Source organism: Gigantopelta aegis, chromosome 2 (assembly GCF_016097555.1).
Source record: "Gigantopelta aegis isolate Gae_Host chromosome 2, Gae_host_genome, whole genome shotgun sequence".
In the NCBI taxonomy this organism is placed as follows: Eukaryota; Metazoa; Mollusca; class Gastropoda; order Neomphalida; family Peltospiridae; genus Gigantopelta; species Gigantopelta aegis.
In genome coordinates this window covers 16,010,365-16,029,363 of record NC_054700.1, presented here as the reverse complement: position 1 = coordinate 16,029,363, position 18,999 = coordinate 16,010,365, and the positions used below count along the sequence as shown (strand labels likewise).

The following is an 18,999-nucleotide window of genomic DNA, read 5'->3' as shown; positions in this document are numbered from 1 at the left end:
TACTAGGTTAAATTTCAATTTATTTCCTAAAATATATTTTTTCGTACATACAACATTATTTGAAGACAAAATCCAGTTTGGGCTTCCTACAAATATTAAGACGACCAGAAACACATTGAATATACAGACACTGATATTGTATACAAGATTTTTTTTTTAATATGTAAGTTTAATCATAGAAATATTTTATTAGTCGGAAACATCTTACAGGAATGTCCCTTTAATATAAACATAAAATAATAATACCTTCAAATATAGTCGAAACTGGATCAGCATTTTGTTGATATACAGCAGGCGAGATATCTCGCCCAACATCATGCAAGTTGACATACTGTACACTGTATACAGAGTGCATCCTTCAATTCATAATCCTGCCATTTTGTACATGGCACTCACCGGAATAATAAAAGACCATCAGATAATAGATTAATTGAGAGTATGGCAGCTTTAGTTTTTCATTTTTCAATTAAATGCCTGGGAATTCTGAGTTGAAAAAGTGGTTTTCATCAAGTATTTTAGCTAGACAACAATGGCGGAATGTTGCGGTCATTTTGAGGAATTGCTAGCTGATATATTTTCAGGCAATATTTTGTTGGGTCATTTACAAAAGGTAGTATGTCAACTCCTGTGCAACCCTGCTTTTAAATCTCTTTACAAACCAACATCTTGTTAGGAAATAGAGCTGAATTTTCACACGAATAAACATATATAAATATAAATTCAACAATCTGTGGGAATCAATAGTTTGTTAGGATGTAAGCTGAATTTTCACATGAATGAACAGATTGTTACATTTACAAATATAAATTCAATATCCTGTGGGAATCAATAGCTTGTTAGGATGTCCAGAGCTTTATCTCGATCTAGGTTTTCCTTCACCAGAGCCTCTTTGATCTTCTCACCTCCAAAACCAAGTTCCTGGAACTGTGTATACAGCGTCAGATATTCCTCAGCCTGAGAAAACAGAAACAAAATCTAATGTGATAAAACAAAAATTCGGGGGTGAAATCTAGTGTGGTGGGATCTGAAGTGCTTGCCCAAGGTGTCTGAATCAAAAGATCAAATCTTACCGGTGGACCCATTCTCAAATTGGGGTTTTCCCTGTCCCAACCAGTGCCCCACGACTGGCATATCAAAGGCTGTGGTATGTGCTGTCTTGTACATGGAAAAGTGCATATAAAAGATCCCTTGCTGCTAATGGAAAATGTAGGTTTCCTGACTATTACATTAATCAAATGTTTGAATGAAAGGAAATGTTTTATTTAACGATGCACTCAACACATTTTATTTATGGTTATATGGCGTCAGACATATGGTTAAGAACCACACAGATATTGATAGAGGAAACCCGCTGTCGCCACTTCATGGGCTACTCTTTTCGATTAGCAGCATGGGATCTTTTATATGCACCATCCCACAGGCAGGATAGTACACACCACAACCTTTGTTACACCAGTTCTGGCTTGAACGAGAAATAGCCCAATGGGTCCACTGACGGGGATCGATCCTAGACCGACCGCACATCAAGCGAACGCTTGACCACTGGGCTACGTCCAACCCTTAAATGTTTGATACCCAATAGCTGATTATTAATTAATCAATTAATGTGATCCAGCGGTGTCCTTAAAACAACATTTACGCATAATGGGACAATCCACATCACTCAGCAAAGCTTCATTATACTGTTTTTACATAGTAATGAAATGATCATGTTAACTTCTAAAAATAATACACACTAGGGTGTGACGAATATACATGGTGGCGAATACGATACATATCACGAATATGAGGTGACGAATACGAATATGTATTCACATCCATGAATACACATTACACAAGTACAAAGGCTTTGCTGAAAGTCCCGAAAGTTAACGGAAATAGCCGAAGTATGGTGCGCGTTTCATAACGCGAATGTTTACGAACGTTTTCCTTTATTTCTGTGGGGCTGTTTGACACGTTTGTTGTTGTTGTTAGTTTTCTGTTTGCTGGGGTTTTTTTTCTGTTCAATTAAGCAATATATTGTTTGCCGCGAGCACTCGAATTCGAAAATATCGAAAGATAACTACTCACTAGCTGTGAACAAAATTCACTGCAACAATCCTACAATCACCTTTTCACGCAAAACATTTTAAAAGCCTCATACGGGAACCAAAATAGTAACAAGTTAAAATATGTATATCTTATTATCGGAATTTTAAAATATACCATGGCCTTTGCAAACATAAATGTACAAATTGTACATATTTAAAAAAATATTCTTAAGTGCTTTGATAACAATTCACCCTTTTCCATGCGTGCAAACCGAAACCGTATATACATTGTATAATGTAGACAGAAGTTATGGATTACCGGTAAATTAATTTTATTTTGAATATCAAATATATATTTTTAAGGCCATTTTGGTTTTTGGTATCTAGTATTAATCAATTTATATCCATATTTGAATTGCTAATATGCCACAGTTCTCGTTAAGAATTATACAAATAAATTATGCTTTGAGCTGCCATTTAAACGTTAGAATATTGGTTCAACATTATTGACGTTGCACTGCGTAGAATGCATAAATTAACGAACTACACTCGCCCGTGTCTCGTATTAGGCTGGTTGAACGAGACTATGCGACGTCATACAGTGTTTTGACAGAAGCGCAGTCAAGCTGCATGTAGAGTACCAGTCCAACGCATGGAATAATTAAAAAAAGGATCGGTCTATGAGTCTGACTATGCGGTTGACCTAATATAAAAAAGGACAATAAAAACGATCAAATCGTTATTGCGTTTTGGTTAGTATGAATTAGAAACATAAATTATACAGTAAACATTATATATAAGTATTCGTGTATTCGGTTCCGCTAGTGACGAATACGAATGCAACTACGATACAGATCGCTGTTCGGTGCACCGAATATTCGAGTATATCGTTACACCCCTAATACACACGTCAAATAAGTTTGAATAAAATATGTCTCCCTATATGTTCTGTTCAAATTTTGAAGTGACCGACTTTTTAATGTTGAATGTGAATGATGTGAATGTTCATTTTATGTACCATACCTTTTTAGAGTTGTTGTCAAACAGTTGTAACGCTGACTCAGACAGAACTGGACTGAAGCCTTTCTCTGACATTTTGTCCACATTGTCCAAGTAGTCGAGAACCTGGAGAATAATAATTTAAAAAAAAGAAGTTTCTATTAATGCTTGTATTTGTCTCATTTAAAGGCATACTGTCACGGATGTAAGGACCTTATTTCTCTAAAAATGGATAATAAATAAAAATTACATTAATTGTTGGAAAACAAATCTAGCTATCGCATCACTTTTACTGAACCATGATGGAATGAAATTCATGTCAACCCTCTCGGCAATTTTAGTTTTTGAATTATGGACCATTGCCATAATTCAATTATTTTTACAAAATATTATTAATAAATGGAGTATGGTGGTTGTGAAGATGGTTGAATAAAGTACATTTAGGGACAAATCAAATAATTTTTGTTCAGGTAATACTTTGTTAGACCATTAAATAGGTCAGTGGTCTGTGACAATATGCCTTTAATCACAGTGAGTTCTAAAAGCTTTACAATCATATGTACTTTTTCTCATTGATTCTCATCAGTTAGAAAATTATTATGTACATACCGTTCTTTCCCTTACTGGCTGTTAGCCGAGTTTTAAAATATATATACACATGTATAAAACATGGGTGCAGAAAAGTATTCGCCCGCTCGCCAAATGAGAGTAAAAATTCCTACGGACGATAAAAAAAATGCAACTACCATCCTGAAGGTATATCTGTCTGTTTTTATTTCATTTGACATTTGAGGTTGATCACTTGCCAAGTATTATTAATAATGTTTTGTCAATATCTATATATTTCATTTGAATTGAAGACACTGTTTATTATAATATTGTTAATAATATATAGTTCTATATACTGGCGGACTAGTTGGAATTCTGGCGGGCTAATAAAATGTAGTTGGTTCTGGTCTGGAGGGCTTAGTTAAATATTTTCCATTTCTGCACTCCTGATAAAATATCTGCAAACTCCTCTTGTATTGGCCGTCACACGAGTAAGAAAATTAATGTTTACAAACCTTTCTCTCACTGAGGTATGTCCAGGAGGGTGAACAATCACGGTTTTTGCATCTAACATTAAATGATTTGTTTGTTTATTTTTTTGTTTAATGACACCACTAGAGCACATTGATTTATTTACCAGCTATTGGATACATGTCAAACATTTGGTAATTTTGACACATAATTTTAGAGAGGAAACCTGCTAAATTTTTCCATTAGTAGCAAGGGATCTTTTATATGCACCATCCAACAGACAGGATAGCACATACCATAGCCTTTAATGTACCAGTGATGGTGCATTGGCTGGAACAAGAAATAGCCCAACGGGCCCACTGACGGGGATCGATCCCAGACCGACCATGCATCAAGTGAGTGTTTTACCACCTTTACGAGCATTTTACCACATTTACGTCCTTCCACACACCGCATTAAATGTATGTGATCGACATGATAAATGATGACGCAGAGTCAGAGAAATCTTGCCAACCTCTCTTTCATTGGTTCCCAGCTTGACGACTGCCCTTCCCACCAGTGGACGGGAGAATCCCATGGCCGTCAGGTTATCGACAAACTTCTGCTCGTCGGCAGACAGTGCTGAGTACGGGTCGAACTCTGTTGGGTTGCACAGATCCGAGCTGCTCGACTCGCGAGATCCCACGCCCGGTGACGGTAACGGTTTGTACGGATTCCACGACTTCAAAAAGAAAATACACACATCACATGTACATGTATGGTACATGTATGTAGTATTATTTTACATGAATGTATAAATTGGTGATCTTTAATATATCGTATAGTCACTTGTCAGTGTTCGAAATGTACATTTATTCCAGCATTTTACACACATATTTAGAAAGATACTGAATGATATAGCTTGTTAAGTTATTAAATATGTAAACATTATCTACCAGTAGTTACCATTTCACACTTGAGGTACAAAAATATATGTATAGTGTATATCTTAGTCTGGTGAATATTTTTGGGGAACATATATTGGATCAAATTTCACTTGCTTCTTTCAAATTACAGAAAAACATACAATTTATATCATTATCTGATGCATACAAAAAGTAAAACTGCCTCTTTTGTGATCTATACCACTCATAGTGCACTGACTTCAATGAGACCATCGACGGGGATCGACCCTAGACTGACTGCACATTATACGAGTGCTTTACCACTAGGCTACAGCCAGCACTATAGACATCAGCAGCATTTCATTATTAGATTAGTGAAAAATAGATCCCCTAAAACAATGTCATACAAGACGTAAACTGAATAATAAGTACATTTAAATTTTTAGCATGTACTACACTGTATATTATCATAAAGAACAAGATTAGAAACAAATATTTTGACTGAAATACCCAAATGTAATTGGCGAATACATATTTAGATTGGCGAAAGAAATTGAAGATTGGCGAATTTTTTTACAAACAAAAATAGCCACCCAGGGCTAGCCCAGAATGAACACCTGTCCACTTGTCCTGACAAGTGAAAATCAGCTCGGACAAACAGAATGTACCTCTATGGTTGTCCGGCGGACAAGTAAAAATGTTCAATGCAGTTTCATTTTGAGCAATCAAAACCATCATCCTTGTACATTTTTGTACTTTAATAAAACAAACCATACATGGACAAGTAAAAATATTGGTGGACAAGTAGATTTCTAGATGTACTTCTCCGGTGGACTAGTGAAAAATGCTGCTTATTTTTATCACTGCTAGTAACTTTCTTGCTATGGTTGAAAACTCAGAATAATTCTTTAAACAGCCTTTTAAGTTGTATACATGTATCAGACAGGGCTTAAACTTAACGATGGCACCTCTGTGCCTTCGGTAAAGCTCCTCAATAATGGCAAAATGGATACACCTGGTGTACATTACCTGCCAATATATAACATTGGCACTTTTGAAATATGTCTACATACAGCAAAATAACCTTTCAGTTTATTTGCTGCAAAAATCACTTTAAAAAATTGCCAGAGACAGGCTCATACATGTAATTACCGTCGGTGGGCTGTTTCACCCATGACAATTATTTTTAAAATTGCCGTGGGACATAAATTCTCAAGCTTGAGCCCAAATATCATAGGCATTAGAAGATGTCACCACCAGGGGAAAAGCTATTATTTCTGTTATTTCAGCCACATTGTACGATGACCTATTAAAATGTTTGATTTTGTAATGTAGCTATGCGTGTAACGTCACATGAGTGATGTTAAAAGCCATATCTAGCTAGCAGCAGGATATGACTTTGCTTTATCCGTCATCATATTCTGTCAATAGAAACGGTGGTTGCAGGATAAATGAGCATATCTTTACTTACCTGTTGAGAAGACGGTCTGGGAGGCGGGGTCACAGAGATGGTTAATCCGGAGCCGACTTGTTTACTAGGTGAGGAATGTACGTGGTCCGAGTTACTCGAATTACTTCTCGCTGGACTGGAACTGTCGCGGTCACTGTTCGACGACGAAGTAAAACCCTCCGAATAACGACTGTACTTGTTTCCTATGATATTACTGGCTGGGCTAGATGGTCCTACATAGCTAAAACGAGCTGGCAACACGGGATTTCCATCGGACTGCGACACAGAATGTTTTGCGACATCCGATGCTATGACTGGTTGTGTAGGTTTTTTGGGGGGTAAGAAGTCCACCAGGCTGTGTCTCTTAGCAGTCTTCACATTCACGGGTTCAGGGGGAGGGGGCGCAGGCCTTGCTGGTTTGGGTGGGGGTGCCGGCTGTATAGGGGGGAGTGTCGGTTGTATGGGGGGTAGTACGGGCTTGAACACACCACTGTTTGCCATGTGCAGTGGCAGTTTTCCACCGAGAACGCCAGCCCCATCGACATCATCATAACTACAACTGTTCTGCTGAACTGAGGGATTTCCTTCTTTCATGTTACCCGTAGCAACGCCAGTGTTTTGCCTGTGTTCCACAGCATCATCGCTGTAAGGTTTGGGTTGTTTATTCGACAAAATTTCCGCTACAACTGAATTATCAACCACATCGCTACCACCATCCTGACTATTTGACTTACTGAAGAACACAGAACTGCTGCTGAAATCCTTTCGCAGTTCGACATAATCCCCTTCAGCTGGGAAGACGTTTGGCGGTAATTTTGACTTTCTGACGGCCGGCACGGGTTTTGTGGTGACGGGCAGAGCAGCACATGGGTCTTTATCACAGTCTGAATCGGTGACTCCATTGCACTGGTCACCTCTTCTCTTGCTAGGACACGGAATGCCTGTCACAGCCTCCACAGCATTGTTCACACCGTCATCAACGTTGCTGTTGCAAGAGAAATTAACATCACCCGATGATGATGGTGGAGGGGGTGGTGGGGGCGGTTGCAGGACCGTCTTCAACTCCTCCATTTCATTAATCATCTGCCGGTCGATGTTGTCAAACAGATCCTCCTCCTTTTCAAACAACGCAAGGTCAAGGCCAACAACCTGTCTGTCCGAACTTGGCGGTTTGACCGAGGCGGACGTGATAGGCACTGGTGTGAGGATATCGGCAGACATGGCCGCTGCCACCGGCTGCGGCTGGGAGCTCGGTTCTTTTGGAGCTACCGCCGGGGAACACGTTGACTGATTATTACCGAGTGCGGCAGAATTCACAACATGGAAGTCAAGGACATCCTCGGTGCTGGAAGAATCGTCGGAGTCGGAATCCACACCGTTGACGTTCCTGTCGACGGGTTCCGACTGAGCCTGTTTCTTCTGCTCCTCTCTAGCTTTAGCTCTTGCCTGGGCCCATGCCAGAACTGCCTCTTCTGTTTCAAAGAAGTACTGTTAACAAAGAGAGAAGAGAAAAATGTTTTATTTAATGATGCACTCAACACATTTTATTTACGGTTATATGGCATCAGACATATGGTTAAGGACCACACAGATATAGAGAGGAAACCCGCTGTCGCCACTTCATGGGCTACTCTTTTCGATTAGCAGCAAGGGTTCTTTTATATGCACCATCCCACAGACAGGGTAGTACATATTTTTGTGTACCACGGCCTTTGATATACCAGTTGTGGTGCACTGGCAGGAATGAGAAATAGCCCAATTTGCCCACTGACGGGGATCGATCCCAGACCGACCGCGCAACCATGGGGCTACGTCCCGCCCCCTGTTAACAAAGAGAAGAAAATGTATCTTTGACTTTGTATCATTTTAAAATTTATACTGTTGTTTTATATTGTCAATGAAGTGAATCACATGTCTGTATCATTTTAATATTTAACTGTCAATAAAGAGATTTATCATATAATATCTTACATTTTCAGTGCAATCAAAGTATGTGCTATTTTTCAGATCACATACTTTAAGAATTTGATAACTTTGCAAATTAGATGTAAATTAGTCGAGGTCTCGGCACTAGGTTTATTGACATTTAAGCAAACGTACCTGGGTGACACTCCATGATTGATGTATGTATTCATAGTCATCAAATAAAAACATTTCAACGGCAATTTGACACTGAAAGCTGTCCAGCGTTCAGAAAACAAAAAACGTTAGGCATAACTTTATTTGGATGTAAGGACATCCAAAATGACGTCTTTCGAGTTTGATGTCATTTCCATTCAAAAATACACCGCGCCACATATTCTTACGTCATTTAAATATCTAGTAATGGTGGACTGGAATTAAAGTTGTGTGTACAGTTTACAAAAACACGTTGTATTAAGCTTGAGATTATATGATAAAGAGATTACCCTCGTGTAGTTCGGTATCGTCAGTATCATATATTAGGAATAAAAATAATGTTTTTATTCCTAATATATGATATTGACGATACTGAAAAACACTCTGGTAATAACCTCTATGTATCATTATAAAATCTACACTGTCATTGAAGAGATTAACATTTATCTTTTGTATATTTTAAAATTTATACTGTCAATAAGATTAACATTTATTTATGAATCATTGTAAAATTTATACTGTCAATAAAAAGATTAACATTTATCTATGAATCATTTTACTATTAATAAGGAGAATAACATTTGTCTTTGCATCATTTTAAAATTTATACTATCAATAAAGAGAATAACATCTTTGTGTCATTTTATTATTTATACTGTATGGGGGGGGGGGGGTGGGGTGGGGGGTGGAGTGTCAGTTTAAACACACCATTGTTTGCCATGTGCAATGGCAGAATTCCACCAAGAATGCCAGCCCCATCGACACCATCAAAACTTTTCTGCTGAACAGTTATCATGTTTATTATTAAATTTTATACTGTTCATAAAGAGAATAACATTATTTAAAAGTTATACTGTCTGTAAAGAGAATAATATATCATTTGCATCATTTTAAATTTATACTGTCAATAAAGAGAATAACATCTATCTTTGTATAATTTTAAAATTTATAATTAAATAAACAGAAAAACATTTATCTTTGTATCATTTTAAAATTTATACTGTCAATAAAAAGAATAACATAAATTTTATCTTTGTATCAATTACTGTCCATAAAGAGAATTAAAAAAACATTGTATCATTTTACAATTGATACTGCCAATGAAATGAATAGCATTCCTCTTTTTATCATTTTAATACTTACAAAGTTGGCAAAGTTAAGAAGTTTTGGGAATTTGACATGACAACTTCACATTATCTGTAACTAAGGTCGAAGACTGTCATTTTTTGCACCCTTGTTTTGGCTCCATACACAATAAATATAGCATATCTTACCGTAATTTCACTTTGAATCCATATTTCGTAAAAGGTACAATTTTTTAATCACTAGATTTTCTTCAAACACTTTCAAATGCATTAGTAATGCTCAAACAAAAAGATTTCAATAGCAATTTTGCATTGGAAATTTTTCCAGCATTCTTAAAATGGAAACGTCATATACCCAGTTTATGGTTTTTGTAAGGATATTCAAAGTGACATCATTGGAATACTGACGTCATTCAAATTTAAAATTAGCTATATTATTACAATGCTTCGCCACATTAAAATAAAAACTGGTCTACTAACCGCGACCCCTGTAAAATGTCTATAGGCTGTTTACAGGTCGGTATGTGTTTATTTTTCATAATTCTGGACAAAATATTAAGTTTAAGTTTTAAAAGCTGAAAGACATTAAAAGAACCGTTTGTCAAAATATCATATATATATACAAAAATTACCATCGGGTATGTTTTATTTATTGTGTAAGAAGCCAAAACAAGGATCCGAAAAGTGACTGTCGTCTTCTTTAATACAACAATCTCACCTCCTCATTAAGTGCCTGACATTTAGGTCTGTTCTTAATTTCATCCAAGCACAGTAACTGAAAATTAGAGAGAAAAAATTGCAGTCACCAGAAAAAATCAATTGCTTACATGTACTGGTCATCTTAAAATTTAGTAGAAAGAAAGAAAGAAAGAAATGTTTTATTTAACGACGCACTCAACACATTTTAGTTTATTATATGGCGTCAGACATATGGTTAAGGACCACACAGATTTTGAGAGGAAACCCGCTGTCGTCACTTCATGGTCTACTCTTTCCGATTAGCAGCAAGGGATCTTTTATTTACGCTTCCCACAGGCAGGATAGCACAAACCATGGCCTTTGTTGAACCAGTTATGGATCACTGGTCGGTGCAAGTGGTTTACACCTACCCATTGAGCCTTGCGGAGCACTCACTCAGGGTTTGGAGTTTGGATAAAAAATCCCATGCCTCGACTGGAACCCAGTACCTACCAGCCTGTAGACTGAGGGCCTAACCACGACACCACCAAGGTCGGTTTAAAAATTTAGTAGATGATTCGATTCATTATATTATTGTTGTACGTTACTTTTTGTCATAGTTTACTATAATATATATTTATGTGTACACAGTGTGCAATGTTTAGGTGAGACAGGGAGCCCGGTACTTTCAAAACTCATGACAAGTTAAAGTTTGTTTTGTTTAACGACACCACTAGAGTAAAACTGATTTATTAATCATCGGCTATTGGATGTCAAACATTTAGTAATTCTGACTCGTAGTCATCAGAGGAAACCTGTTACATTGTTTTCTAATGCAGCAAGGGATCTTTTATATGCACTTTCCCACAAACAGGAAAGCACATACCACGGCCTTTGTCCAGTTGAGGTGCCTTGGTTTGAACAAGAAAAAAAAAAACAATCAGCTTAATGGATCTACCGAGGTGGTTCGATCCTGCGATGCACTCAACCGACTGAGCTAAATGCTGCCCCCCGTACACATCATTTTCATGATCTATGATATACATGCAAATTGTAAGCTCTTATCCATGTTCATCTTCTGCATCGCAGTTGAAAAAGGTGACACTAGTGTCCCATTCCCAGACTTAATTCCTACAAATGCAGTTTCTCAGTTTCTAGCATTTGGTCCCACACTGAAGTAATAAAAAAAGAACAGATTGCTTACGACTCCACAAAATGAATTCCGAGGCTTGCACAACAAAGGTTATTTCAACTGAAAAGCAGCAAGGGGCGTCTTTTATATGCACTTTCACCTGGACTGGACAGCACATTATACCAGACTCTGATGAAACAGATGAGCAGGTTGGGCGGTAATGGGCTCGCTTGATGCGCAGTCGGTCTGAGATCGATCCTTGTCAGTAGGCACGCTGGGCTATTTCTTGTTCCAGCCAGTGCACCACAACTGGTATATCAAAGGCCGTGGTATGTGCTATCCTGTTTCTGGGATGGTGCATATAAAAGATCCTTTGCTACTAATGGAAAAATTAACAAATGTTTGACATCCAATAGCCGATGATTAAAAATCAATGTGCTCTAGTGGTGTGGTTGAACAAAACAGACTTTAACTTTGATGTAACAGAAGGTGGGACATAACCCAGTGGTAAAATGGTCAACTTAGCTACATAACACCGTTTCTACCTAGACGAGATTTGGCAAAAACAACTTACCCGTGGTGGTGGTCTGAATTTGAGACCAATCTTGAATGGCACGCCATCAAGATACGAGTTACTGGAGGCCAAAACTCCTGAATAGAAAGAAAAAAAAAATATATATATATATATATAATAGTTTTTATTTCAAACAACTTTCAAACTAATGTGGTTATAAAAGACGAGACTCTATTCTACTACTCAACTGGTATTTCTGGACTGAAATTTAGAAAATAAATATAATTAGAATATCTTTGCCAAGAACATGCAAAGCTACCATCGACAGAGAAATTGAATGTTAAAAGTTGAAATAATATTATTTTGTTTCATAACACTATATAATTTATCTTATATAAAAAGCACTGTACATGTAACTTGCCACATTAGAACATAACATCTTCTGTTAATGCAAAAAAGTGTAATATACAACAAATTGTCAAATTATTACCAGCTGCAAAAAATAAATAAAATTATATTATATTTAGAGCTAAAACTTTACACGCCATGGTTGTACATGGAACTACATTGTAGGTCTTATGCTGGACCTCAAAAAAGATCAATAAAATGTAGACAAATGAACGTTTTAGTTAGTCAAACAAGATTTTTTTTTTTTCCAGTCATACAAAACAATACTGAAAACCCCCCAAAAAACAACTGAAAGAATGAATTAACAGAGTTAAATTCTGGAGAATTACAGGTCAATATATCATTTATCATTTCACAGAACAGAGCACTAGTAAACAAGTAAACCTATTCTAAAATTTACAGACCAAGCAAAACCCTGATTTGTAGAACAGGGGTGCAGTAATGGAAAATATTTAACTAGCCAGCCAGACCAAAACCAACTAAACTTTATTAACCCACCAGAATTTTGGTGATTTACATGTAATAAATGAAATGTACTGGCCAAATTAAACTACAGGCCACAGGATTTCAAATTTCATGGGAAACCCTTTTTTGATTTCGTGCCTTGTGATCATGGGAACCCATTGGCAACTTTAAAAAAGAAACGATTACAGTTGAATCCCATTGGCTCGAACCCCGTCGATGCTCGAGAAAGTGTTCGACCCATCGAGTAGTTCAACCTAACCATTCGGTCAACAACGTGTAAGTGTAACTTAGGACTTCATTTTTGGATCGAGCATTGCGGTATATTCGACCCTTTCGAGTTCGACCCAACGAGATTCTAGTGTATATAATTTTATAGTATTTTCGTTGAATAGTCGTACTCAATATAACAATCATGGGAAAAAAAATTTGGTTCCGTGATTTTACTGACATGAAATCCTGAAATCCTGAAAATGGAATTAGCACTTGGCGAATGCCACATTATAGCCTACAGAATTAAAGTCACCTGTACTGGATGATCCACTGTGATGGCTTTCGAAGGACATCCTCCTTATGAACTGAAAAAGAAAAAAAAGAGAAAAATTATTATTTCTGAAATGTTACCATGAGGATAAAGCTATGAATGACGATTTTATGGTTTGTAGGTCTGCAACAAACACATAGTGAAAATAAATCTGAGACTAATCTAGTCGGTCAACCCATGCAATTAACAAAATGTCAATGGGAAAAAACAACAGCATGCCATTGAAAAAAAAACCTGAATATAGCCCAAGGGAAAAAAGTGCCGTGGAGAATTATAAACTCTACGGCATTGCCGATTGCTGTGGGCAATTGCAGGGGTTGTTGGTGATATGATAACTTTTTAAAAATAATAAATTAGCTTAGTTCATGCATGTACAGTTAAACTTGTCTAAACCGGATCAAGCTGGGGACCTAAAATTTATTTCATTTAGACAAGATCCAGTGTTTAAAGGGTCACGTTTTAGAATTCAAACCAATCGGGACCAAAAAGGTTGGCTGGTTATGACAGGATTCCAGTTTTATGAGGGTCTGATTTAGGCAGGTTTCACGGTACATCTACATACATGACATTGTATAAACATTTTTAGTAGGCCCATAAATACACGTAGCATCAAGAAAACTGTGTAATATTTTAAAACACCACCAAAATGAAACCTGCCCCTCTCCAAATGTACTGCTGTGATTCATAGACATACAACAAAACGTTTGTTTTGTTTAACGACACCACTAGAGCAAATTCATGGGTTAAACATCGGCTATTGGATGTCAAACATTTGGTAATACATAGTTTTAGCGAGGAAACCCGCTAAATTTGTCCATTAGTAGCAAGGGATCTTTTACATGCACCATCCCAGAGACAGGATATCACATACCATGGCCTTTGATATAACAGTCGTGGTGCACTGGCTGAAACAAGAAATAGCCGAATGGGCCCACTGACGGGGATCGATCCTAGACTGACTGCATATCAGGTGACAGCTTAAATTACCATTGGTCTACAGACATACAACAAATGCAGTTTACTTGTTCACTTACCCAAGATGCAGCCTTGGCATCAGTTACTCATCTTCCATGGTGAAATCTGTATGAAGAAAGTATAAACAAGTATTAATTTATACACAACAATTAGCTGAAATGGGTAACAATACACAGGGTTTAAGCTGCCATTCAGCATTTTGCAAAATGCAATTTATAGTTGAATTTGGCAAATACAGTAAAGTACACTTTGTACGAACTACTGCATTATAGAATGAACTGATTGTAAAGTCCCGTTTTACCTCCCTATACCTTAATAACCAACGTATGTAAATGTGTACAATAAACTACTGCTATAACGAATTACATGTAACTAGCATGGTCCCTTCCAGTTCGTTACAAGAGTATGTTACTGTATATGTCATTGCCAATTCGCCAAAAAGCTAAATCGAAAACCGTGTGTTGTTTTTATGTGTATAGCCATTTAAAAAAAATACTTCTGCTTAGCTAAATGTTACTTCAATTTGGCTGAAGATTTTGCTATTCATTTTTGGCATACAGCGTAACCCTAGTATACAGCCGATAGAGGATACAAATTTTAAGTGCATGCAAGGAATGGAAAAAGACTGATTACATGTATGTAGCCAATACAATACCTCATTACCTCAAAATACATATACCTTTACCTCAGCAGTTATATTCAGAGATCAGCAGTTCGTAAAAACAATTAGCATTTCAATTCAGTATGAGTATTTCAATGAGTGATGCCATATAAAAAAAAAACCAATAAAAAAACAAAAACAATATATATATATACATATTGTACCTTGATTTCCATAATCTGTCAGTGGACCCATTGGGCCTTTTCTCGTTCCAGCCAGTGTACCATGACTGGTATGTGCTATCCTGTCTGTGGGATGGTGCATATATATAAAAGATCCCTTGCTACTAATGAAAAAAATGTAGCAGGTTTCCTCTCAAAGACAATATGTCAAAATTACTAAATGTTCACATCCATTAGCTGATGATTAATAAATCAATGTGCTCTAGTGGTGTCTTCAAACAAAATGAACTTTAACTTTACTGTTTCAATATTTAATTATTATAATGATAATGATTTTATTATTATGATTATTATAATCAGTCAGTCACTCACAGATTAGTCCCTCCAGGTTACTCTCAACTAATGTTCAAGTATGCTTTCATGGGCACACAACTTACAAACATGTATATGATATACATGTAGCACTAACACAGTAACAGCCTATGTTGCTCACTTTGGACAATATGGAAGGGGCTTACTACCAGAGGAAATTAGTTGCAGCCACATGTTTATATTACCATTAGCAGAACAAGATCCATAGAAAGGATAGCACATACCACTGCTTTTGGTGAAGATCTACCAGTCATATCAGTGCAAGAGTTGAGGGCAGGGTAAAACGGGAGTAGTGCTCACCATACCCAAAACAATTTGCAGATTTTCTTTTTTTGAGTTAACCTTTTGACAAAATTAATGAATCTTATCATTACTGCATGATTTTCGTAACTCTAACCCTAACTATAAACTAAATGAAAAAGTGTAACAGGTTTTCTCTCAAAGACTACATGTCAAAATTACCAAATGTTTGACATCCAATGGCCGATGATCAATATATCAATGTGCTCTAGTGGTGTCATTAAACAAAACAAACTTTCTTTCCTTCGCACTCCTCTGAGTACACATACTCCATAGATGCCTCCCAAGCTTAACATTCTGTTGAACCCCGAATGGGATATAGGAAGGACAGTGTGTCTTATTTAATGACACACTCATCACATTTTAATTACGGTTATATGATCTTAGACATATGATTAAGAATAAACAGATAATGAGAGAAAACATGTTGCCTCCATGCAATAGGTCACACTTTCTGATTAGTAACATCTTTTAATAGTTTTATATAAATACAACATCTCATAGACAAGATAACACTTACCACAACCTTTGTAACACTAGCTGTGGTGCACTGGCTGGAACTACCAACTTGTAAATGAATGTTAAACCAGCCTTAAATGGGATGACTTAACCTATTGCTGCATTATAACTTATATTGTTATAAGATACACTTACTGATTAGGAACTGTCAAAATCAATAAATAACAAATGAACAAACAGAAATGAAAGTCAACAGAAGAGGAGTTTTAACAATCAGTGGCCTGGTTAAAAACTTCACTATTTTTTCTCCCCGTTTTTCCACCAAATAGTTAATAGGTTTTACAAAGTCTGTAAGTGTGGGTTTAAAATCCATCATACCAGTGAAAGCTGACGCCAGATTCGTCAGAATCACAATCGGTTGACTCATGCAACACGGACAAATAACTTCAACACAGTTCTGTAATACTATAGGTAGCCTATACTTTTGTTTTTTTAAAATAAATCTTTTATTAAAAAACAAACATCTAAAATATATTTTATAATCTATGGAACAGTTATCTACTGACTGTCCTGAAAAACAAAACAAAAAATTGTTTAAACAAGTGGTCGGAAAGCATGAGCTGAAATTGTGACCCGATTTCTCTAGATGACAACAATGTTTTTTTTTTTTTATCTTACCTTGTATTTATTAACTACACGTTGACAGTGGCGATATTATTGAAAGTAACTCATTATTTACCCAGACGAAGCATATACTGTCCATATATGATTTAGATTATAAATAAAGATGTAAAAATAAAAACACCAAAGCTTTTATCAGCCATCTTACTGACGTCACTTCCCTATATTAAAGGGAAATAAATCTAATTTGAGGTCTCGTAAAATAGTTTGTATTCTTTCTTTGATGTTGCATGTTTGTTTTTATCTGTTTTCTGACACCAGTTTGTTTGGTAATATACAATAAATTGAATTAACTTGAAATTGAATTGAATTTGCACTTAACTGAGTTATCATAAAAACTAGTGTTCGGTATTCGGTCTGAAAATCGATCATCCGAAATATGCCAAAAACACGGTTTTTGCCATATTTACAATCAAAAAACTTTTTTCCAATAAAAAAACCTCAAAATCGTATCCAATAAGTGTTTTTTCACTTTGTTGACAGTTTATCAATATCATATGATTTACACCAAAATTTACACTTCTCGTCAAATATCAAATAAATATGCGGTAGGAAACCACCAGATCAGTCCCTCTACTCTCGGCCTACTAAAATCCAAACTCATACGTAGCAACCTACCATTCACCTTTAGAACGACCATCAAAATTGCGCCAAACTTCCTTCATTAAAATGCGTACCATTTCTCTTTGGTTTAATCCTACGGGACATTCCAAATTACATAGCACCATACCACCTCCTGCCTGTTACCAACTACGGTTGGACTGCTGGTGCTCCCTTGCACCTGCCATGGCAGGCGGTCCCTCCTTCACCTCCCCAGCCTCTTCCTGTCCTGGACGGAGGAACCGGCTGAGGCCGGTACTTGTGCCTAGGACAGGCGTGCGCTACAACAGCTTGCTCTGAATGTGCACTATAACCTTTTAGGCATTGGCATTGGCATGAGCGGACTACGGAGGAACCCCTAGAGGCCGGCAATTGTGTCCAGGACAGCAGTGCGCTACAACAGCAGGGCGACCAACCTAATGGAAATATTTTCCAGGAATTTTCTTATATATATATATATATTTTTTTTTATGCGCGCGAACGACGTTTTCAAAACAATAATTTAAAGTGCGCAAAAACGTCATTTCCATAAAAGTAATTTTAAACAGTGCGAAAAATGTCATGTTTCACATATACTTGCAAAATGACAATACAAATGAGTACACAAAAATAAATGTGGCTATAATTCGCCAACGCAGTGCGTACATACGATACATACATTTGCATTTATATGTACACATTTTATTTGAACGGGTGGGGGTGAACTAGATGTGAGACCACATATATCTATGCTTTCACGACTATAGTGCATTCTTGTAAGGCGGCCATTGCGTCATATACTGACTTCCAGAAAGGGTTCTGATATTTATAGAGTGGAGGAGACCCTGTGTAAGTGGTCCCTATCCATTATATAAGAAAAACATTGTTTATTCAACTACTTATGACTCACCATTCGGCAAAAATCAATGTAGGAAAATTAGGCCCCAAAATTGATTTTTTCACTTTTTCATCAAATATTTGGGCCAAGGACTAAAATAAATGTGCCTATAATTCGCCAACGCAGTACGTACATACAATACATACATTTGCCTTTATATGTACACATTTAATTTGAAGGGGTGGGGTGAACTAGATGTCAGACCACATATATCAAGGCTTTCACGACTATAGTGCGTTCTTGTATGGCGACCATTGCGTGATATACTGACTTCTAGAAAGGGTCCATTATGTAAGAAAAACTTTGTTTATTCGACTAGTTATGACTCAACATTCGGCAAAAATCAATATAGGAAAATTAGGCCCCAAAATTGATTTGTTCACTTATTCATCAAATATTTGGGCCAAGGACTAAACTAAATGTGCCTATAATTCGCCCACTCAGTGTGTACATACGATACATACAATTTCCTTTATATGTACACATTTTATTTGAAAGGGTGCGGTGAACTAGATGTGAGATCACATATATCTATGCTTTCACGACTATAGTGCGTTCTTGTATGGCAGCCATTGCGTCATATACATACTTCCAGAAAGGGTTCTGATATTTATAGAGTGGAAGAGAC

At 36.7% G+C, this 18,999-nt stretch overlaps 1 protein-coding gene across 1 annotated transcript; it reads right to left on the bottom strand.

Annotated features, from left to right (window-relative positions):
* Window positions 1-126: 126 nt before the first annotated feature.
* Window positions 127-17,034, bottom strand: LOC121377003 (ubiquitin-associated protein 1-like). Its single transcript, XM_041504839.1, has 9 exons — window positions 16,892-17,034; window positions 14,359-14,404; window positions 13,307-13,358; window positions 11,971-12,047; window positions 10,305-10,361; window positions 6,405-7,871; window positions 4,564-4,770; window positions 3,054-3,155; window positions 127-954 (listed from the first exon to the last, which is right to left on the bottom strand). The coding sequence occupies exons 3-9, from the start codon at window positions 13,344-13,346 to the stop codon at window positions 826-828; spliced, it is 2,079 nt and encodes a 692-aa protein (XP_041360773.1). The 5' UTR covers window positions 13,347-13,358; window positions 14,359-14,404; window positions 16,892-17,034; the 3' UTR covers window positions 127-825.
* Window positions 17,035-18,999: the final 1,965 nt, after the last annotated feature.

Excerpts from the sequence above, each read along its gene's own strand:
- LOC121377003 (XM_041504839.1), bottom strand. The coding sequence starts at position 13,346 with ATGTCCTTCGAAAGCCATCACAGTGGATCATCCAGTACAG. Across the intron at positions 4,771-6,404 it reads CCAGACCGTCTTCTCAACAG|TCGTGGAATCCGTACAAACC; the intron begins GTAAGTAAAGAT and ends TTCTTTTTGAAG. Across the intron at positions 955-3,053 it reads TTGACAACAACTCTAAAAAG|GCTGAGGAATATCTGACGCT; the intron begins GTATGGTACATA and ends CTGTTTTCTCAG.